At 25.5% G+C, this 24,276-nt stretch overlaps 3 protein-coding genes across 3 annotated transcripts; all 3 read left to right on the top strand.

Annotated features, from left to right (window-relative positions):
- The first annotated feature begins 439 nt into the window (after nucleotides 1-439).
- Nucleotides 440-5,492, top strand: LOC137831503 (amino acid transporter AVT1I). Its single transcript, XM_068639209.2, has 3 exons — nucleotides 440-895; nucleotides 3,555-4,162; nucleotides 4,778-5,492. Exons 1-3 carry the CDS (start codon nucleotides 700-702, stop codon nucleotides 5,291-5,293), a joined length of 1,320 nt encoding a protein of 439 aa, XP_068495310.1. The 5' UTR covers nucleotides 440-699; the 3' UTR covers nucleotides 5,294-5,492.
- Nucleotides 5,493-10,352: 4,860 nt separating this feature from the next.
- LOC137831506 (putative invertase inhibitor) lies at nucleotides 10,353-11,167 on the top strand. Its single transcript, XM_068639213.2, has one exon. The coding sequence runs from the start codon at nucleotides 10,447-10,449 to the stop codon at nucleotides 10,993-10,995; it is 549 nt and encodes a 182-aa protein (XP_068495314.1). The 5' UTR covers nucleotides 10,353-10,446; the 3' UTR covers nucleotides 10,996-11,167.
- Nucleotides 11,168-21,229: 10,062 nt separating this feature from the next.
- Nucleotides 21,230-24,192, top strand: LOC137831507 (amino acid transporter AVT1I). The gene is made up of 3 exons (XM_068639214.2): nucleotides 21,230-21,416; nucleotides 22,961-23,568; nucleotides 23,677-24,192. Exons 1-3 carry the CDS (start codon nucleotides 21,230-21,232, stop codon nucleotides 24,190-24,192), a joined length of 1,311 nt encoding a protein of 436 aa, XP_068495315.2.
- Nucleotides 24,193-24,276: the final 84 nt, after the last annotated feature.

The following is a 24,276-nucleotide window of genomic DNA, read 5'->3' as shown; positions in this document are numbered from 1 at the left end:
TAATTTTATAAAATAAAAATGACCTAAATCCAAATATTAACCTACTTGATATAAAATAAGACTTACTTTCAGACAAATCAGATTAATGATTTTTTTTTAAAACAACATTAATATTTTGACAAGTAAATGTTAGTATAAAAGAATATAAATGTTTATAAAAATATATAAAAAAAACTTCCTTATAGACAAATCAAATAATCAAATTTGTGAGAAGAACATTGCCATTATAAGAAAGCAACTGTTTTTCCTTTTTTAAAATTAAATTATCAATACATATTATTTAAGATAGATATTAAAATACATATTTTTGTCTTGAAAAATATTGTTAGACCATATTCATATGGTGTTGTTTAATTTTTATTGTCATGATAATTTATTAAATGTTATAATAATTACTTTAAAAGTTATAACTAAAGTCATTATTCTTCATTGGTTCACAATGTTCAGAAGTGCATAAAAGTTAAAACAATTTAGAAACTGAGTCCCTGTGAACCGTCATCACAGAGTTTTCTTGGATAGATACAAAGAATTATTTTAAAAGGGCATTTTGTGTACACAGTTTTAGAAGAAGAAAAAGAAGAAGAGAAGCAACCTTTGAACTCTCTGTGGTGTGTGTGTCTCACACGGCAAACACAGAGACAGCACAATCTTGTAGTCACCAACACTGAAACATATATATACACAAACAAGCTTGTTTTCATGTCCATGGCTGGTACTGAGCAGGGTGATAGATGCTCCTCCATCATCACCATACCCCTTCTGATCGATGAAAGAGTGCACCATGTGAATGGCTCAGATGAGGTGTTGGAGGCCAAAACTTGGGATCTGCACACATCTCATGAGTCTAACACATCCTTTTTCAAGACCTGCTTCAACCTCATTAATGCCCTCTCAGGTAATCTGCATGCCCTCTCTTTCTTTCTTGTCTTTCTTGGTTACACATGTACTCAACAATGGTTTCTTTTATGAAAATTTGAATCTTGTTAATTCGATTCAATTTGGTTGATTTCAGAACCATTGTTACCATATTTCTTGCTTTCTTTTTCTTGAGTTCTGGTCCTTGGATTGAAGATCTTGCTGCTACATGAATGCCTTAAAAACTGATAATATTTGTTACAGTTTGTTATGGTTATTTTTCTAAACAGTGAGGGAAAATGCATCTTGGATCAAGACCTGTTATCTGTCTAAAAATGTCTGAATATTTTAGACTTATTATGCTATTGCCAACAACAACAAAAAAAGTTTTGTTTTTGGAAGCTTTTAATCTGGGAAATTTTTTTTATCAGATTCTGGGTTAGAAAGTTTTGCTTCTTAAACTACTTGACTATAATAAGGGTGAGAATTGGTACACTCTAATTCAGCTTATTTTACATGACTTTGCTTTTAGTTGTTGTTTTTTAATTAGTAAAAAATAATTAATTTAAGTGGAGCATTTTAGTTGTTGAACTTGACTTTTTCTTAAAGTATAACTTTATTTGAAATATATTTTTAATCTTACTATGAGGTGCTCTTTAAGTAAATTAATAAACATACATTTTAATGAATATATTAAAAGGCCTAAGTCATAGGCACTAAAATATATTTATTTTTGTACACATTATATTAAAAATCCAATAATACAATAAATTATAAACAATACTTTTTTTATTTACTTAAATAGTGGTTGACTTATAAATTAAAATAAATTAGTCTAAATTACTTTATTTTATTTTTGTAACCTAATGGTTGAATTATAAATTAAAAAAATCAGTCTAAATTATTTAATAACAAAGATTCAGTCAGATTAAGTTAATCTGAATCATGTCATAAATTCTTATCCCTACTCATACATACATTATAGAGTATTAATTAAATAGGGTTTTGATTTGGATATACTGTTATATTTTAAATTTTTATATACTATTAATTAATTATAAAAATTAAATTGTATGATGTATAATAATTTATAACTGAAAAAAGTGTAAATTTATTAGCATACATTAGTTAGCTATTAAGTAATGTTTGCTGATAAAAAAAATTTATTAAGTAATGTAGAAACCTGTCATAATATATATCATCTTAATTAATAAGTGCTCTATAAGTGAATTAAATGAAAATAAACATATTTATTATTCCAAAACATAAAATATTTGTATATAATAAATAGAAGAATTAATAAAAGGATACAATATTACAGAAAAATTAGAATAATTTTATTTTATATCCATTCTGATTTTGACTTTTGTCCATACATGTAATATTCCTTTCTTCATTTAAGGATACATCACTGAAGCATTCACGTGACTTATTGAGATAGATGTTTCAGGAATACATGAAATATTCCTTTCCATCCTCACTAAAGTTTGAAGTATGCTGCACAGTGTGCAGTTACAAATCAAACCGCTCAAATTTTATGAGATTTAGTTTTAAATATAAATTTATAATAAATTAAATGGATAAGATTTGTGAAGTTTCACTTGCAATTGCAGACTATGAAAATCTCAGATGAATAGTTCATGGGGATAGGTTAACATTCAGAAGTTTTAATTTTTTTTATCATCAATATATTTTTTACATTACTTATTTAATTGGGAAAAGAAGTATTTATACAGACAATTAATTAAATACACTGATAATATAATTTTTTTTCAATATGAATAAATTATAATATTTTGCAACTCTGTTAACATTTCATATTTGGATGCTTGTAAGAATATATATTTTTACATTAGTATTTTTTTTCTTTTTTTTAAAATTAAATTGAAAAACCAATATATGAATTTTATTTCTTCGCGTGAACAAATTACCTTTCGTGTTTAATTATAATAAACTAATAATTAATATGATTATTTCTAGACTACTATTTAGCACATTGTATATGTATGATACATTTACTCTTTATTAAATACTTTAAAGGTTTCGTCTATAATATTTTTTATTGATTAATCGTGAAAAAATTATAGTAATAATATATATATATATATAAATTTAAATTCTTTAATAAATTAATTTAACATATATCCATTTTTTGGGTACAAGAATTTACATCCACATGTAAATGTAATTTTTTTATGCATTGTCACGTGTTAATGAGTAAAACAGTATCGTAAAATAATAAAATCCAGTTAAATGTATGTGTAACAAAAATGTTTTATCTTGATTATATATATATAAATTATTTTTTAACTCAAGAATTTAATTTAAAGACCCAGTGTATATAAAAATTTATAAATGTAATTTAAATCTATTGAAGTGTAAAAATATATTCTGATAAAATTATATGCTATTATATAATAAATTTATTGCTTTTATAATTATTATTTTGGAAATTATATTTAATTTTTATTGGTGCATACAAAGTAAAGCTCAAAGTGTATTGCAGTGTAAACTTTACATAGACATCCAAAATAACTAAACCTTATACATTAGTCCTTCAATCAATGTTAATGAAATGTATCATGTGAATAATTTTAGGACTATTGAAGAAGAAGAGTGTCTGAGTGATATTTTGTGAACTAAATTGTGATAATTTATTCAACTTTATGTCACTACGATTAATGCTGCTATGGTTTCAGGAGTTGGTATTATCTCCATGCCTTATGCACTGGCATCTGGGGGATGGTTAAGCATATCACTACTGTTTGTGATTGCCATTGCTTGTTGTTACACTGGCATGTTGGTGAAAAGATGCATGGACATGGACCCTGATATCAGGACCTTCCCTGACATAGGTCAACGTGCATTTGGATACAAGGGAAGGCTAATGGTATCCATTGCCATGAATTCTGAGCTTTATCTAGTTGTAACAGGGTTTCTGATTTTAGAAGGTGACAATCTTAACAGATTAGTACCAAATATCCAAGTCAACCTTGCAGGGGTAACAATTGGTGGTGCAACAATTTTTACCATAATTGCTGCCCTTGTTATTCTGCCTAGTCTTTTGTTAGAGGATTTGAGCATGCTGTCTTATGTGTCTGCAAGTGGGGCTTTGGCTTCTTCCATCTTCCTCCTCTCTCTATTTTGGAATGGTACCATTGATGGCACTGGATTTCATGCAAAGGGAAAACTCTTCAGATTGAGTGGAATACCTGCTGCTGCCAGTTTATATGCTTTCTGTTATAGTGCACATCCTATCCTTCCCACTCTCTACAATTCCATGAGAGACAAAAGTCAATTCTCCAGGGTAAGAGCACAACAACTTTGGTACTCTTGCATGATTTACATGATTTAGGGACTTTTAAAAGAGTTTCTGCAAAAATGAGTTTATTGACTTATAATGTGTTTGGATATCTTCTACATTGCTCACCAAAACAACTAATAATTGCTTTTGCGAGCATGGTTTGGTTTGGAGTTGCTAAATCAAACACACTATCAATCATTTTTTTATTCATATCAGATGATCTATAACATTACTTTGAAATAACTACTGATGTGATGTTAAATAAATGTTCAAATGTTTTGTCTCACGTTAAGAAATTGATTTTAGGTTCAAGTAACTTTGTATAGTGTTTGCATCAGATAAAGTTTATAGAATTTTATTAGTAACTTGAATATGCAAATATATATCATGTCACATCCAATAGCCTATGGTTCTACATTTTAGATGTGATTTCTCACATGTCCAATGTGATTTTAAGAAACTAATTATAGTCATAGCTTCTATATCCTAAAGATGATTTCATACTCTTCAATTGTTTCCACATTCATATGGTTCCTTAACATGGATTAGTGCTGCTTCATTCTCATGATTTGGATTGCTAGATAGTTAACAACAGTTTGTATTCCTCTGTTTATGCAGGTTCTATCTATGTGCTTTTCAGTATGCACCCTTGGTTATGCAGCAGCAGGTGTTTTGGGGTACTTAATGTTTGGACAAGAGGTTGAATCACAGGTGACTTTGAACCTACCAACAAGCAAGTTCAGTTCACATGTGGCAATATTCACCACCTTGGTCAATCCTATAACCAAATATGCATTGATGCTTACCCCAGTGATAAATGCTGTTAAAAACAAGATTTCATGGCATTACAACAAAAGATTCACACACACCCTTGTTAGTACCTCCATTCTCACTAGCTCTCTAATTGTAGCTGTGACCATACCCTTGTTTGGATATCTCATGTCACTGATTGGGGCATTGCTCAGTGTGTCAGCTTCAATTTTAGTACCATCAGTGTGCTACTTGAAGATTTCAGGAGCATACAAGACATTTGGGTCTGAAATGATCATCAACTATTCAATAATAGTTTTGGGGGTTAGTATTGCTGTTGTGGGTACTTATACATCTCTTGTAGATATAGTTCATAACTTGTAAGTCTTAGTGGATATGGATTGAATGGTTCATTTTGGAAGCTGCTATAATTGAAGCTGCTTTGTTTCTTTGTGCTTGAGTGTGTAAAGATGTATTTTTTTTCAATACTTAGACAACTTGTATCCACATTTTTGTGAGGCATAATCTTTGTTGGATACATCTTTTTGTCATTTGAACATGTTTGAGAGATTATTTTGTTGCAGACTGCGTTTTTTTGAATGAGGTAACATAATGTTTTTGCCCCCATTTAATGCAAGGGAATAAAATGGATCAGAACTGAAAATCATGCTTGTTTCTTGTGTTTGTAGTCGCTTGATTGTAAGTAAGGTTATTGATAGTTACTATTGCTTGATTGTAAGATAATTGGACAAATTTCAAGAGCAAAATTATGATACTATTTGCTGTATATTTTGTTCTATTTCAAAATATTAAATTTTTATTTTAATAATTAAATTGTTTTGAGTGACTATTAAAACAAATATTTGGTTTAGTTTGATCAATTAGATTTAGTCTCATCTTATCCTTTAGGCGGTTTGAAGAACTTTTTTCATTATAAATTTATAAACATAAGTTTAAGAGTCTAATTTTTTTTTATCGTTTTGAAAGATTCTTGGTAAGGGATGTATCTAACTTATCCATCACCTACCACTTTAAATGTCAAAAAAGCTCAAACCATGATTTTGAAGGGGTAGGATATCTTGGTATTATAAAGGGTTTATAGGACTAATGTACACCAACACCTATTATATCTCATAACAATTTTTTTTCTTGTATTTGAAAAAGTAAATCAAGTAAACTCTTAGTAAAGAGAGGTGAGTAACATGTGGACGAACTTAAAAAACAAGTTTTTTCTAGCTAGAGTCTTCTCTAAATTGCTTTCAATTTAAAAAAAAATTCAAAGAGTAACAAATGAAGTGTCTACCCTAAATGCAAAATTCTAAAAAAAATTAATGCAAATGTCACACTTAATGCTTAAAAAAATGAGAATGAAAAGAAGAAAAAAAGAGCAAAAATAAATAAATAAAATATAGAAAATAAAAACAACAATAATAAAAAAATAGAAAAAAATCCAGAGAAAAAAATAATAATTAAAAATAGATAAGATATAAAATAAAGAAAATTAAAATAAGATTAAGATAAAAAATATAAAGAAATAAAATAAAAACTAATCAAAATAAGATTAAGAAAAAAGATATAAAAAATAAAATAAAGAGAAACCAAAATAGGAAAAAGATAAGAGATATAAGGAGATAAAATAAAATAAGATAATATATATATATATATCATTTTTTTTTCAATTTATTACTTTTTTTTGTTTTTTTAAAGTATAATAATTAAATAAAACTAATCAAAAGAAAATAAAGTTAGATATGCAGAAAATAAAATTAGGAAAAAAAAATATGCAGATAAAAAAAACCCTGATAACCAAATTTAAATTGGATTTTCTAGTAATGACGCCAAATTTTATCGTTTTGCTGTTAAATTAAAATGATAGAAGTGTTCAGATGACCTCAAGTCGTTTCCCAACAAATCCAATAGTAAAATTAGTAAATCACTGTTTAGAATTTATTTGCGAGCAATACAAGTTAGCAATAACAATAAAGATAATAAGGATTGAGATAGTTGTGCAGAAAATATAAAAGAGATTAAAACCGAAAATAAAAGTTGTTGATATCCAAGTTCTTCCACATTGAATTCTTCACGGATTCTGTAAAGATTAATCATTTGTCAATCCTTCAACAAAGTTAAACCAGATTGAACATACACATTATTAAATTACTATGACATAACAATCTACTCTTAGTATATAGAAATTTATAGTAAGTCCTAACGGTTATCCATTCTTGTATATAGCCCTACCAAATAATTTATTTTCTTTCTAGTATAAATTAATTTCTCACGTTCAAATTTTTATATTCATTTAAAAGTTTTTATTTTAAAATCAAATTGTCAACATTTATTACTAAATTTTGTTTTTCTAACCTACTATAAAGAAATGTGAAAAAAATCTAGAAATAGAAATATAATTAGGATAAGAGAACTTACCCTACTTACAATAGAGTACTTAATTTTTTTAAATATTTGTTTTTATATATTATTCTCAGTCCTTTAATTTTATATATTACAAACTAAAAGAATGCGTCATGAGATCATCTCCATATAAATCATAGGATCTATACACTAATCGGAGAAGGAGAAAAACGCAGAATGTGACTTGGATGTATTTGATAGATATCAAGTTAGAGAGGATTTTACTAATGGAGGAAGAGGTCATCCACCCAAACATTTAAAGTTCTTCCTTCTAGTCTTCTAAAAAATGAAAGAAGAATTAAATAAAGAGAGGACCAAGCCTAAAGCCAAAAGAAGACTACAAACATTCAAGAATGGGCTCCAATTAATATCTCTCTTTATAGTTTCTTTTGTATAAATTTGTAAATAATATAGAATAACTTTAGGATGTGCTAAAGAGGGAAACCTTAAAGATACCTCTTTTGTATAGCACCTATAGGCATTAGTTTTTAGGAAAAATCTAGAAGGTGCCTCTTCACTCTCCATTTTAGGCGCTAGAATTGGAAAGGTTAGAAGGCAACCTTGCAAAGCTTCTCTTGTAAGCTTTCTTTGTAATATGTGACCGGTCCTCCTCCATATAAAAGGAAGGCTTGAGTCTTTGAAATAATAGAATTGATTTTGTGGGTAAAGAACCTCTCCCAAATTGGTGAGTGAATTGAGAGAGACTTGTGTCTTCTTCTCTTATAGTCTTATCTTGAGTGAATCCTTGGGCTCTCAAGTGGCAGCAACACACTCATTTTGAAGCCTTTCATCCTTCAAGTGGCGTGCACATTTCCAAGAACTCCAACCACATAAGTTTCCTTGTTCTTTTTCATCTCCTTCCTCCATTTCCATTCCAAAACAAACTCTAAAACATGTTTTTGTTGTTTCTTGTCATTTCAATCGGTAGAACTTGTTTGTCTTGTGTTTATATTCGGTAGTTTCATTTAGTTTGCTGTTCTTGTGATTTTAGTTGTGTTTCTTTAAGTTTTAATCGGTTCATTTGTGTTGTTTCTTGTTTTAATCGGTTCATATGCCTAAAAATGGGTTTCTATATGAGTTTGGCTTGGTTACTTGTGTTTTGGTGAGTTCTTGAATGATAAGAACATTGATCCAATTATTAAAAAGTGCCTAATCATATTCCAATTCTTGTTGAATCCATAACATGTTCATATAATGTCTCTATCATGTTATTGAAATCATATCAGTATTCCAAGACCAAACCTTTAATTGGATCAAAGCAAAAACTTCCAATACATCTACTACACTTCCTTTAAAGATTACCCGTTTTCTATGCTACCAAACCTCGTTGAGTACTGCAAACTTATTTCTATACTACACCTCCTTTAAAGATTACCCTGTATCTATACTATACTTCCTTTAAAAATTACCTTGTTTCTATGCTTCCAAATCTCGTTCATACAACATGATAAGTAGAAGGAGAGATATCAGTAGAACACCCACTAACTCTAATTAAAAATCTAATTATGAATTGATACCTTCATTGCATACTATTTGTATGCATATTTATTTCTAATCTACTTCTTAAATGCATCTCACCATGTCTGCTTCAAATTATCGTTTTTTTTTTTATAAATATGTTTATATCTAGCCTCACTCATAGCCTATGACAACCCGACATCATACATTCTCTACATTATATGATCCAAATGCTTCAATTGAAAATGTTGATATTGTTGGACGTAGATGGATTCGTCTGAATTCACAAAATATGCAAGAAATGATAACTTTTTAATTAGCAAACTGTTTTTTAAAATTATTTTAAATCTGTATAAGTTATTTATCTTGTATCAATATGTGAGATTTCCTGTATAATAAAAGAAAATTTTGAAGGTAGTTCAGAAACATACAATAAGGTAAAAAGCTTAGATCAAGGTGTGACGAAGATGTATGTTAATAATGTTGAATATTTGCAATACAAAGAAAATATAAATGATTTCCTGCACACGAGACACAAATTTGGATAAGATAATGAGCATAAAACTTTTTTTTTTTATAACAATATGAGCATAAAACCTTTACACGTGTCTATATCTAATCCTACTTCAAGTTCATACATTTTCTAGCCCAATTGTTTTATTTACTCTTCTACCAGTATCATCCTTACATGATTCAAATGCTTCGATTGGGAGTGTTGACATTATTGAACGTAGTTGGATTAGTCTAGATTCACAAAATATGCAACAAATGATAATCTTTTAATTATTAAATCACTTATTTTATTTATTTTAAATTTATATAAGTTGTTTATTTTGCTTGGTGTTATTAAAAAATTATTAAATAAAAACTAATTTTAAAAATAAAAATAATTAATTATTATATTAACTAAATTAAATATTATTTTAAAAATTAAAAAAAATATTAGTAAATAAAAAAATTTCTTTTATTAATAAATAATTTTTAAATTAGTATGTATGTAATTATCAACTTTAAAATCTACATTAATAATAATTAAATCAATGATAACTAATTAAATATTAATTAAAAACTAATTTATAAATTTTATTAATAATATTAATAATTTTAATTTTTAAAATAATATCTAATGTAATTAATATAGTTAATTAACTTTTTTTAAAAAAATTATTTTTATTTAATAATTATTTTGTAATGTGATCCATTTATTCCATCCACGTACACGTGAGATTTCCTAGATAATATATAACAAAAAAAATTGAGGATAGTTAGAAAACATAAAAGGAGGTAAAAAGTTTAGAACCAGGTGTGACGAAAATTGGTTTAAAGATTGTAAGTAAATATTAAAAATCTTAAAACTTGTAAGTAAATATTATTCTTGTGTGCATCTCACGGGTTAACATACCACAACAGTAATCCTTTTACTCAGAATTTCTCACAAACAAAAAACAAACTAATGAAATTCTCATTAATAAAAGTAATATTATATATAATAGTTATAGTAATAATAATAATAATAATAATCATAATATTTATCTAGGATGAGAATAAGGGAGCAACACCAACTCAATAATATATATAATATGTGATGTGTAGTGGAGATCACATTATAAAGGTGTAAACTAAATCTCATTTCTCACCGATCATAAGAAAAAAAAAAGAAGACAAGAATGAAATTCGGTTCGTTCTTACTTGTTTTCTTTATCTTTCTCTTCCAAAGTTCAAATGGTTCAAATCTTATCTCTGAATCTTGCAAGGAGGCCTCGAAGAATGATCCAAATTTGAGGTATGATTTCTGTGTGGCATCCCTCAAAGATGCCTCCTCCAAGTTGCAACCAGCAGGCACCAACCTGGAGGGTCTTGTGGGCATTTCAATTCAACTTACCAAGTCCAACGGAAGCAACACGGTTTCCATGATTTCAAAGTTCTTGAAGGGCAAAAGTTTTGATGAATACGCAAAGGTTTGTTTACGAGATTGTTATGATCTTTACTCTGATTCCCTTTGGGATTTAGATGCTGCTGCGGTTGCTTTAAAGTGGAAGGATTTGGACACGGCTTCTATAAGGCTGAGTGCTTCCTTGGATAACTCTGTTACCTGTGAAGATCAATTCAAGGATAAGAAAGGTGAAACGTCTCCTTTAACAAAGGAAAACAAACTCTATTTCCAACTTAATGTAATATCTCTGGCCTTCATCCAAATGCTTCGTCAACATTATTGATCAAACTTAAACCATCTCTGTCTCATCAAACTTATAATATTACCATCTTTCTATATATAATTTAAGTATGTCCTAATGATGTATTGAGAATGAAATTATAACGTGTAAAGTCCTTCTTATGCCAGAAAGGACGTCAACTACTAATGTTCTTCCCCTCATTTTGCACCCAAAATATTGTTTTATTTCTTCTCTCTTTTAGTTTCCTGGTTTTGCTTCATGCGTCACGATTACAAATGGGAATAAGTTTTTATTCTTTCTATTTTTGTTATGCTGATTAATAAAATGAATTTCACACTTTTTATTTTCTATACTTTATCATTTTTTAATAATAAAATATTATATTCAAGTAATAAAAATTAAATATTAAAATAAATTAATAATATTATTGGTTTTCAAGTGAGAATGTAGAAGAAGGTCAAAATATCACTGTTCTAGTGGTTCTATGTTTTGTTTGGATTATATTGAGTAAATTTGAAATGATTCGATGAAAATATAAGAAGAAAGTAAGGTGATTTTGATTAATGTAAATAATGTGAAAAGTAAGGAAAATTTATAAAAGTTTTTTTTCTAATGTGATGTGTATGATTTAAATGGTATTTTTTTTAACTAATAAAAATATTAGTTTACAATTTTGTCTATATTTAAAAATTGTTGAAAAAATATTTTTCTTTTTTTTATTATAATTGTTTTTAATTAAAATATTATTTAAATAAATCCTAAATAAATGCAAATTTAAATTATTTAATGTCTTATTTAAATAAAAAAATTAAAATAAATAAAATTATTAAATTATTAAAAATCCTAAATAAATACAAATTTTAAATTATTAAATGTTATATTTGAATAAAAAAATTAAATACATAAATTCTTAAATTATTATAAAGAAATACAAGTACTAAATTATTGAATGTCTTCCTTAAATAAATAAATTTTTAAATTACACAAAATCTTAAATAAATACAAATCTTAAATAAAATTTCTAAATTATTTAAAATCCTATATCTTGTTTAAAAAAATTTGAAATAAATAAATTTCTAAATTATTCAAAATTTTAAACAAATATAAATTCGAAATTATTTAATGTCTTATTTAAATAAAATTTTAAAATAAATAAAATTTCTAAACCATTCAAAATTATAAATAAATATAACTCTAAATTATTTATTTTTTATATAAAAAATCTAAAATAAATTAATATTTCTAAATTATTCAATATTTTTTAATAAAATAAAATCAACATCGATTAGATTATGAGTACCAGAACATCGGTAAATACAGAACATGATATTCACCCAAAAAAAAACAACAGATATCATGCAAAGTCAACTCAAAGTACTAGAAAGGAACGTGCACCCCTTTTTTTAACGTGGGTTGGGCAGTTTTCCACACCCCTACCTTCATATCCCCATGTGTGATATGCTACTTTGGTTAAATTCAATTAGATAAATAAATCGTTTTGTTATTGGCATTTGTACATGTGTTTGTTTGGAATGGGTCGAAGTGAAGTAGAATTATACTCAAGCAGGATTGAAAATGGTCACATGATTGGTGGTGGCCTATTCCATGCCATAACTTTGCAAGAAGGTTAGATTCACTCTTACCCAAAAGGGATGTCATTCACTCTTCTTTTTCCTTTCCTTTTCGCTTTTATTTAAAATATTTTGTTTTTTTACTCATAATCAACATTTCAAATAAATTATTAATTAACTTACTAAAACTAGTCCATAGAGATTTAAGTACTTTACTTCACATTATTCACAACGCACTTTAGTTTTAATCTTTCACACATTAGTTACTTTTGTCTTACTACACATCTAAAAATAAATATTTATTCCTTTCATACTTTCTAAATCAATATATTTTTCTACCATTTTCTTCTCACATTTATACATCAGCAAAAAAATATATTAAAATTTAAACCAACATATAGATATTAATGTGTAATCAAAAGTTACAATAAAATGACAAGTTTTATATCTTATAAAACAATAAAAGGTGTCGGTTTAGTGTATGTATTTTCACAAGTTTTAGTTAAAAAATTTATTGTCCATATTTATTATATCTAAACTTATTAAAATTGTCATTAATTATTTTTATCTTTGTTTATAGTGATTAAAAATATTTTATTAAATATTTATATAAAACTTAATTTTGTTTTGATAATTTTAATTTGTTTATTACTATATAAGAACAAATGGTCTAGCTGTTGGCCCTATAGTCATTGATTTAGTTAGCAAAATGTTAACCTAACTCATTCCAAACCAGAAATTGACTTGTGATGAGTTGTATGAATGTTAAGTATCACAAAAAAAAAATTATTAAATAGAAATTAATTTTAAAGACAAAAAATAATGAGTTGTTATATTGACTAAATTAGATACTATTTTAAAGACTAAAAAAATTATTGATTTTTAAATTAGTTTCTATTATTGATAGATAATTTTTTAATTGGTATCTAATTAACTACTAAGGTTTTTGCTACCAAATTTAGAATCTATATAATTGGTAGTTAAAACATTGGTAGCTAATTAGATACCAATATAGAAACTATTTATGAATAATAAAAACTAATATAAAAACTAGTATCTAATTTAGTCAATATAGCAACTAATTATTTTTAGTCTCTAAAATTGGTTTCTATTTAATGATTTTCTAGAAGGTTGTGATGAGATGTTAGATTGTTTCTGATGTATTTTTAGTTCGATCCGGCTTTTTAGTTGCTTAAGTAGGATATTCATGGTAAGCTTTGAAAGGGAGTGTACGTTTCTGTTCAGTTCTGTATAAGAATTGGACCATCCATTAAGTGATTCATATTTATTTATTTTTTCTTGCTAATAACAAAAAAATTGAGATCTCCAAATAACATAAAAATAACTAACACAAAGTTTAGTTTATTTACAAAAAAAATTAAAATATAGTTTAGTTTATTTACAAAAAAAAATTAAAATATAATTGTACTTATTTTCTAAAAGAGTATTTATAATATATCATACAACAAACAAAAGGTTTATGCATGTAAGAAGTATTACTAATATTTTTACATGTAACTTATAAAAATTTATAATTTTATCAATTGATATTTCAACATATTAATTAACATATTAATTGTAATATTAAATGATACTTATTAACTATTATTTAACATGTTAATAATTTATATTTTAACATCTAAAATAATATTTTTAACATATTATTAATATTCTAAATTAATTTAAAAAGGATGCATAATTTATATTTTAAAATTCAAAAATAATATTTAAACATATTTAATAGAGTTAAAAATGATAATAATTTTTTTTATAATAAAGATTTTGAAGTCATTATGATTTTTTTATAAATATGTAAGATTCAAATAATATAATTTAATCACCATTTTAATCATAAATTTTATAAATTACAGATTACATAAATAAATTTTATAAATTACAGATTACATAAATAAATTTTATAAATTACAGATTACATAAATAAATTTTATAAATCACAGACTACATAAATGGTAATGGTATATTCATAAACTTTGAGGAAAAAATTACAAAAGTAATTCTAAATCGACTATTTAATCATATAAATAAATATAAATTTTCATTTAACTGGGGTAAAATAATATATATATATATATACTGCTTAATTAATTAGTTAATTACTTTTGCTTGAAAATAATAAATTTTAAAAATTTAGATATAAATTAAGATAATAATTTTTTTCATTTGTAAAATGAAAAATTCAATTCATCGTACAAACTAGTATTTACTTTTTTCCATTAAGTATTATATAAGTTATTCTAAAATTCTATTAAACATACAATATCTTTATTTACCTAAATTGTTTCTCTTCAAGAAAATTTGTAAAACAAATTAGTAGGGTTACTCCAAAATCTAGAGACCTAGAGCAAATTATCCAAACATAACATATTTCAGTATGTGAAAAAATAAGTTGAGATGGTCACTTTTCTCAACTAACTCCACCACACCAAGATTGATGATAAAAATATAGTAAAAATCAGATAACAAAACATCTTTAGAAATTTATTACGTTTGAAAATCTAATAAGATATTTTACTTATCAGGTACTATGAGTTACGGTCAAATCCTAAAATAAATAAGATTAATAAGGAGAGAAGAAGTTATGAAAATAGAGAGATTGAAAAAATTGGGGTATGCAGATGAGGCGTTACAAACACAAATGAGTTTTTGAATATCATATTTCTAAGAAAAAAAATATTATAATTCAGTCAGCTGGTTTCTGAAATATAACTGGTTTGTGAAATAAAACATATTAGTATTTGCATGGATTTTTTTCATACCTTATAAGATGATTATTGAATATTTCAAGTGTGAATTCTAATTATTTGTGTATACTTTATCTAAAATTACTATAACAAAATATCAAATAAGATTTTCAGTGTATTCACATGTATTTAAATATTAAAATTAATATATATATATATATAAATAAATAACTAAATTTAAATTTATCTCTGAGTCTCATTTAATTAATTAATTATTTGTTAATAAAAAATTAAATTTAAATTTTTAAGTATACTTAACATTTTATTAAGTTAATTCATTGGATTAACTAGTTTTAAAAAATTAAATTACATTACAATTTTAATTTTAAAAAAAAAATTATATTCAAGGATTTCAATTAAATACTATGCATTTACTCAGAATTTTCATTATTATATAAATTTTCATAAAAGGAAAATAATATTGCAATCATTAACAAAGTATTAATTAATTCACTAAAATAGTAGATAAATACAAATTATATAGATTTTTTTCCGATAAAAATAAAAGTAACATATTATTATATATACACCAATATTAAAATTGTCTTTAAAAAATATTTTCAATGTAAACTCTTGTTTAGAGTGACTTGATGACATTTTTATAATTAAAAAAAAAATTAAAGAATAATTGTTTTGGAATTTATATTTATGAAGACGATTTAACATTCATTTTCTTTAATTCTATCATAAGTTTGTGTTTTCTCATATCTTTCTTCCCCTTTATTCCCCTGCACGATCCTTAACAATTCTTAAATGTTATATAACAACATGTTAATTTACTTAAAATTTATTATGAATTGATATTTTGTTTGCATTTACATATTTATTTCTCATGTATTTATGATATGCAACTCACGATTGTGTTTGCTTCAAATTATAGTTTTTTTTTTTATAAACATGTCTATATCTATCTTATTTATACATTTATACATGACAACCTCACATTATACATTGTTCAGTCCGGTTGCTGGATTTACCAAGACTCTTTTACCAACAACATTCTTATATGATCTAAATATTTCGATTGGAAGGTTGATACCGTTAGATGTAGATAGATTCGTCCAAATGCACAAAATATTTAAGAAATGATAACTTTTTAATTATTAAATTAGATTTTTTTTTTAATTTTAAGTTTTTAATTCATTACTTGATATTCACATTTATGTCTCATTTGCCTTAAATCTCTCATTTATTGTTTAAGATGAGTTCGGAAATCTTATTATTAATAGAGACTCGTGATAAAACATATTAAAGAATGATGTTCCAAGTCGTTTATTTGATGATGACACATTCGATTCTCGAAATAATTGTAAAAAAAATATGATTTTATAACCTAAGATCAATGGGTGAAAATTTCAAACCTTCATCTTCAAGTTCTTAAAATGTCAACGTGGTTGAAGAAAATAAGAGTTTGGAGGACATGTTAATTGTTGAAAAAGAATAATCATATTTATTAGAGAGTATATGAATTTATGTTAAAATTTTCACTTATAGTCATCCATCTTAATTAGTACCACATCCTCTAGTGCAAAATATATCTCTTCCTTAATAGAAAAATACAATGATGATCAGCCATGTCTCTAAAGTGAATTTGGAGTTACTAATAAGTCTTACTTAACGTCGATTAGGCACACACAAACACACTTAAGAACTAGCGTGGACCAAACTCTTGTTATACTATGTCACTAATAGTGTTGAGCAAGCCACACAAATCTCCCATTCTCTTAGCATTGGCATTGGCATTGGCATTAGCATGTAGCTTGCTAAGCTCTCTTTACCCTTCTCCTTTTCTGTTTTTTTTTTTTCAAAATGTAATTTGTGTAGCGTCAACGCCCACACAAATTCTCCTTGTAGATTATTCTCTTTTTAATTTTTTTTAATATAATTTATGGTATGTAGGCTAAGTCATCTTTTTTTTCTTTTTTTTTAAATATAATTTATCACTTGTAGGTGGACTAGACCATCGTTATCTTTTTTTCTAATATAATTTATGATCTAAGCCTTATGTATTTTTTTAAAATATTATTTATATAATGTTAGTATGCATACACTACAAGAAAATCATGAAATAGAAATCAATTTTTAGAGACCAAAATAATAATTAACAATAATAGAAACTAATTTAGAATTTGTTTTTTAGTTTTTAAAATGGTCTCTAATTTAGTTATTATTGCAACTAATTATTTTGGTTTATAAAAATTGATTTCTATTTCATGATTTTCTTGTAGTGATATAAATCATGCTCTCTCCTTAGTGTAACCTAAGTCTTTTCTATTTCTTCTGTTTTTTCCTTTTTTAAATTCTATAAATTATAATTTCGATTGCATCCACTAAATCGACATTGAACATTATTGACTTACTTTACTAATTTCTTTGCTTTAATCAACGCTATTTTTGGGTAACTATATGAGGGCATTCTTGTAATGAAAGTTTATAAAATATCGTATCCTTCCAAATTAACGTTTAAACATTTACGTTTTAGTTATGTTGATATAGTATTTTAATTACAGTTATTTGTTGTAATTTATACTATAATAATGCAAATCAGCTAATGCAATTTCCTGATTTCATATTAATTACGTATAAAAATTTACAACTTTTGAATTAAATTTTCTGATTACGTATCAATGACGTATAAATTTTTGTGATTACGTATTAATTAAATATAAATTTTCTGAAAATATGTTTTAAGCATGGAAAAATTTATCTATTAATTATTAACTTGGAATGATTTTAGTTTGATATCGTATAGCATGTTTTTGAGTCATATTTATTAACTTGGAATGATTTTAGTTTGATATCGTATAGCATGTTTTTGAACCATATTTATTAACTTGGAATGATTTTCGTTTGATATCGTATCGCATGCCATATTTATTAATGGATATTTGAAAATAAAGACTGTTATTTTAAGTTTTAAAATGGTATCTCCCTTGTCATTGTATATGCAGAGGGAATTTGCATTGCATGACAGTAATCAATCCTTTGAGTCACAGAATTCATCAGAAAGAAAAAGAAAAAGAAATGAAATTGTCAGCATATCTTATTGTTTTCTGTGTGTTTCTGTCTCTGTGTTAATATTGCATGGAGTTATCTTGCATTCCATACGTATATTTTATGAGAATGTTTATCTTTTTCGACTTGAATTTTTATCTATTTAGCTCATTTATAAATATACATACTTTCTTAGATTATTTATTCTAAAAACATAAAATTAAAAGAAAAAATGTTAAAACTTAAATAAATTTAATTATATAAATATTAATTAAAACATTAAATTTATTTATTATTATAGTTCAATAATAATCAATACTATTGAATGTGAAAAAATATATAGGCAGAGACTTTAAACTAAAATATTTCCTTTTCACTTAAAGACTTGTTCTTTTTTCCAACAACTAAAAATTTGTGTTGTTAAGAAATATAAACTCATTTTTACCAGCAACTAAAAAATTTGTGTTGTTGAGAAATATACAAGAAGTGCATAGTTACATCAGAAGTAAAAACACAGAAACATAAATCTCATTGAATGCTGATTAAAAGATGTTAGGGTTCTAGAGTCGTATTAGAATCTTTTCTAGCTGAATATTTTAATAATGTATAACTTGTTGAATTTCTTGGACTGTTCATACAATCGTACCATCTAGTTTTTTGTTTAATTGATCCTCAGACCGACAATATTCTTATTAAAATATTTATATCATATACAGTGAAGAAAAATATTATATAAGTATGAACAGCATTACTCTTATACGACTATCAAGATTCCATTATTTGTAATTATATTCGATACTCTTAGTTTTTATAACTCAATCTTGAGTTATTCTTATTCATATGAATTGTACAGTAAAATATAAGAGATTTTTACTGGAATGTATATATATGGAGAGATATTTTTGAGAAAATAAATAATGAGTTAAATATGTTTTTTTATAATATAAAATTAGTTTCTATATTATAAAATGAAATTAGTTTTCTTTTTAGATAATCTAAATATCTAAAATATGGAAATAATTAAAATAAGTTATTTTATATTTAAAATAATTGTTATTTTTAAAAAAAATGGTTAACTTTTATCAAGATTTGTTATTGTTTTGGTGGCATATATTATGAATTGATAAATTGAAACCTCAAATTAAATTAATTTCACCTACAGACTAATTTATTTAAATCCTTTTCATACTATACATTACAAGAAAATCATAAAATAAAAATTAATTTTATAGATTAAAAATAATTAGTTGTTATAATGACTAAATTAGAGACCATTTTAAAAACTAAAAAAAACTTTTGGTTTCTATATTAGTTCCTATTATTGTTAATGGTTTCTAATTTGTTATCTAATTAGTTACCAAGGTTTGTGCTACCAAATTTAAAATTTAAATAATTGGTAGTTAAAACCTTGGTACCAATTTATAAACGATTTAACAATAACAGAAACTAATTTAGAAACCAATTTTTTTTATTCTCTAAAATAATTTTTAATTTAATCATTATAGCAACTAATTATTTTTTTTTCTCTAAAATTAGTTTCTATTTCATGATTTTCTTGTAGTGTGGGATAAAAAAAAAATTAATCGTAAGTAATATAAAAGTGATTTCGGTATCTTTTCATCACATGAAAAAATCACTCCATCAGAGTACTTTTTTTTAATAGTAACGTTTAATAATCTTCACAAAATAATTATAGAAAAATAGAAAGATGGGTGAGAAAAACAATTTCGAGAAGTCACTTTCATTTATATATTTCAAAACACTTAGCTCAATGCTATATTATTTCATGAGTTTCGACAAAAAGGGATAACTATACTTTCACATTGATTAAACTTGTATATAATTCTTGATTTGATAATTTTAGAAAAATAAATATATAATAAATAGTAAAATTATTAAATGAAGTGAAATCGGAGATTTTGTAACTAAGATTGTGATAATAATCTGAGAAGTTCATATATAGCATCAAATTTTTCTAATAATTTTTTTATTAAATTTTACTTATTGATTACCTGAACCATAGTTTTATTTAAGACGCAGTGTTGAATTTCTGATTAATGTCTATAAACAAAATGAATATATATATATATATATATATAAATGAAAAAGTATTTAACTAAAATCAAATGAAAAAAAAATGCAGTTGGGTTAAGGAGGGAGACAAAAAAGTCCTATTGTAGTGTGGAATGCTAGCTTCAATGGTGGCTCTGCATGCTGAATTTCACATGGAGGTAGGGCATAATATAGAAGATGAAAATGATGCTCCAAAAAGATATTATTTTGTATATATCCTAAAAGTATTTTTAATTCTTAATTTTCAAAAAAGTTCTTAAATATAAAATTTATTATTTATAACTACCAAAGAGTAGGTAGGGAAAGATCACAAAAAATAAGATTTTGGTAGAATATTTTAATTATACTTATTTTATTTACAAAATGCAAACTTAGTATTTTACTTGAAGGATTTAAATTAATTCTCCAACTTATACAAGTTTATTTTCCACCTCTGTCTAAAGTTATAGATTTTAGAAGCATATAACATTATAGTAAATTGATTTTATAATATAATAGGAGCACTTCAACTTAAAACCTTAAATTTTAGATTATTTAAAAATGAAATAATTAATAACATATTTCAATAATAGTTTATGATTTTATTGATATAGGTTAATATTGCGTAAATATTGTTCATTTATATTTAATTAAAAATATTAATTTTATCTTTTTTAAAATAAAAAGACGTGTAGAATAAGATGACAAATGAGAAGATATTTGGTTTAGTTGGTTGTCGATTATCTTTAAAATATATCTTTAATTATATATATATATATATATATATATATATATATATATATATATATATATACACACACACACACACTAAAGTCTGAGTTACAGAGAGGGTTCTTAGTGAGAAAGAGAAAGAGAAAGAGAAGGAGAAAGAGAAGCATGGGTGGTAAAGAGGGTGGTAGATGCTCCTCCATCACTATACCCCTTCTGGTGAGTGATGAAAAAGTGAAACAAGTAAATGATTGTGAGGCGTTGAAGGCCAAAACTTGTAATCATGTCCACACATCGAATGTGGGTAACACCTCTGTTTTTAAGACTTCCTTCCATCTGATTAATGCTCTCTCAGGTAATTCTCTTTTTTCATGTCTTTCACACTCATTCTTAACCAAACACACATAACATGCATACACAAAATATATAATTATTCACAATATTACAGATAATGGAACTCGGATTTTGTGAGTTAATATTATTATTATTATAAATAATATTATTATTATTGTTAATAATAATATTGTTTATAATAAAATAATATCAGTAATTTAGATTTCTATTTTGGAATCAATGTTTCGTTTGAATTTTAATTTGTAAATGAAAACTTATGATTTAAATTTGAAAACGTGTTCGATAATGAAAATCAAATCAAGACATATAACATTTGAAATTTGTAAAAGTGTTGTAATGTTTACTTTTTAGGCCTTTGTTATTTAATCCATACATGTTAAAGGGCAACACTTAAACGTAGTATAAATAATAAATAATTTATAAACTGCTGTTAAACTACATTTGTAAAACCACTGTATTTTTTCTATATATTTAAGTGTGATTTACACTATTAAATCATTAAATAAAAATATATTTTAGATAAAAAAATAATAATTATATATATTTTATAGATTAAATAATTATTGATATTTAAGTAATTTTTAAATTAATATTTAATTAGTTAATTAACAATTCTAGAATTTAAAATCTTGGTAATTAAAATCTTGATAACTAATTAAATAACAATTTAAATACTAATTTATAAATTTTATTAATAATAGAAACTATTTTATATACAAATAATTTTTTTTATTTTATATCTAATTTAGTCAATATAATGTTTAATTATTTTTTGTGCTTAAAATTAATTTTTATTTAATAATATTCTCGTAATGATAATTATATATTGCATAAAATAAGAAATCGTATAATTATATTTTTTTATCTCCATAAATTTAATGTACTTTTAGATTAAATTGTTAATACTAAAAAAAATCATGAAATAAAAAAAATAAAAATTAACTAATTAGATACTAATTTAAAAACTATTTAACAATAATAAAAATTAATTTAGAAAAAATAATTTAATCTCTAAAATAGTCTCTAATTTAGTTATTATAATAACTAATTATTTTTTGTCTTTATTTTTTAATAATTTTAGTTATGATACTTTGGAAATTCTTATCTGCATTCACATCTCTCTCAATAACCCAAAAAAAAAACTTTAAAACAATGTACTTATAAGTCCTTCTTCATTATTAGTTGTTCAACTTTATTTTTATTGTGAAACTCCACATTTATTTTTTTAACATATTTCACCTTATCCAAGTGATGACTCAAATAATGCAGAATAGACACGCACACACCCCTAGATTCACTATCATTTTTTGTTCACAAAATTTTCCCACCTTGCAAAAAACGATATCTATTTGTGTTATTAAGAGTAAATACAACACATAAAGATGAAAAATCAAATAGAAAATTTCCCCTGTGAAATACCTGATTCAAATAGTTATTTGAGGACCAAGGGGGAATGATACAGATTTTCATGCTCACTTCTTCAACCTGTTATAAAAATAAAAATTGATCTTCTCTCTCTGTGTTTCTCTCTTTGGTTGGTTTCAGGAGCGGGTACACTATCCATGCCTTATGCACTAGCATGTGGGGGATGGTTAAGCATATTGTTATTCTTTGTGATTGCCATCACTTGCACTTACACTGGCATATTGGTGAAGAGATGCATGGATATGGACAGTGATGTGAAGATGTTTAGAGACATAGGTCAACGTGCATTTGGAGACAAGGGTAGACTAATAGTGTCAATTGCCATGAATGGTGAGATCTATCTAGCTGTAACAGGTTTCTTGATTTTGGAGGGTGACAATCTCAACAAATTACTACCAAACATGCAAGTTAACCTTGCAGGGTTAACAATTGGTGGCACAACACTTTTCACCATAATTGCTGCCATTATTATTTTGCCTAGTGTTTTGTTAGAGGACTTGAGCCTGTTATCTTATCTCTCTGCTTGTGGGATTTTATCTTCTTCCATTTTCCTCATCTCTCTATTATGGAATGGCACCATTGATGGCACAGGATTTCATGCAAAGGGAACACTCTTCAAATTCAGTGGAATACCTGCTGCTGTCAGTTTATATACCTTTTGTTATAGTGCTCATCCAATCATTCCCAGTCTCTACATTTCCAATAGAAATAAAACTCAGTTCTCTAAAGTAAGTGCAAACCAATTTCTGTAGTTTTATATGATTTAGAGAAACATTTAAACTTGAATAGTTGTTTGTTCTCCCTTTTCATGATATGAAATCCTCCTTTTTTTGCAGGTCCTAGTTGCATGTTTTTTAGCATGCACTCTTTTTTATGCAGCAGTGGCTGTTTTGGGATACTTAATGTTTGGAGAAGATGTGAAATCACAAGTAACTTTGAACCTCCCAGGAGGCAAGTTCAGTTCATATGTTGCAATATACACTACCTTGATCAATCCTATAACCAAATATGCATTGAACCTTTCTCCAACCATCATTGCTATAAGAAATAACATTTCATGGAAATACAGCAAAAGCTTCACACATATGCTTGTTGGAACCTCTTTGCTCATTAGCACTCTTATTGTAGCCGTGGCCATTCCCTTATTTGGATCCATTATCTGTCTTGCTGGGGCATTACTAAGTGTTTTAGTTTCAATTTTAGTACCATCAGTGTGCTACTTGAAGATTTCAGGAGCTTACAAGAGATTCGGGTGTGAAATGATAATCAACTGTATGATTATAGTGATTGGGGTTCTTATTGCTGTTGTGGGTACTTACTCATCACTTGTGGATATAGTTCAGAATTTGTAATGTCATGTGAAAACTTTGATTTGTTGAGATTACCATGTTGTCGTTTTTCTTGTATTGTTTTAATTATTTTGTTGTCAGAGAAGT

This window comes from Phaseolus vulgaris, chromosome 6 (assembly GCF_051622355.1).
Source record: "Phaseolus vulgaris cultivar YP4 chromosome 6, ASM5162235v1, whole genome shotgun sequence".
Taxonomy (NCBI): Eukaryota; Viridiplantae; Streptophyta; class Magnoliopsida; order Fabales; family Fabaceae; genus Phaseolus; species Phaseolus vulgaris.
This window is presented reverse-complemented; position numbering and strand designations above follow the sequence as displayed.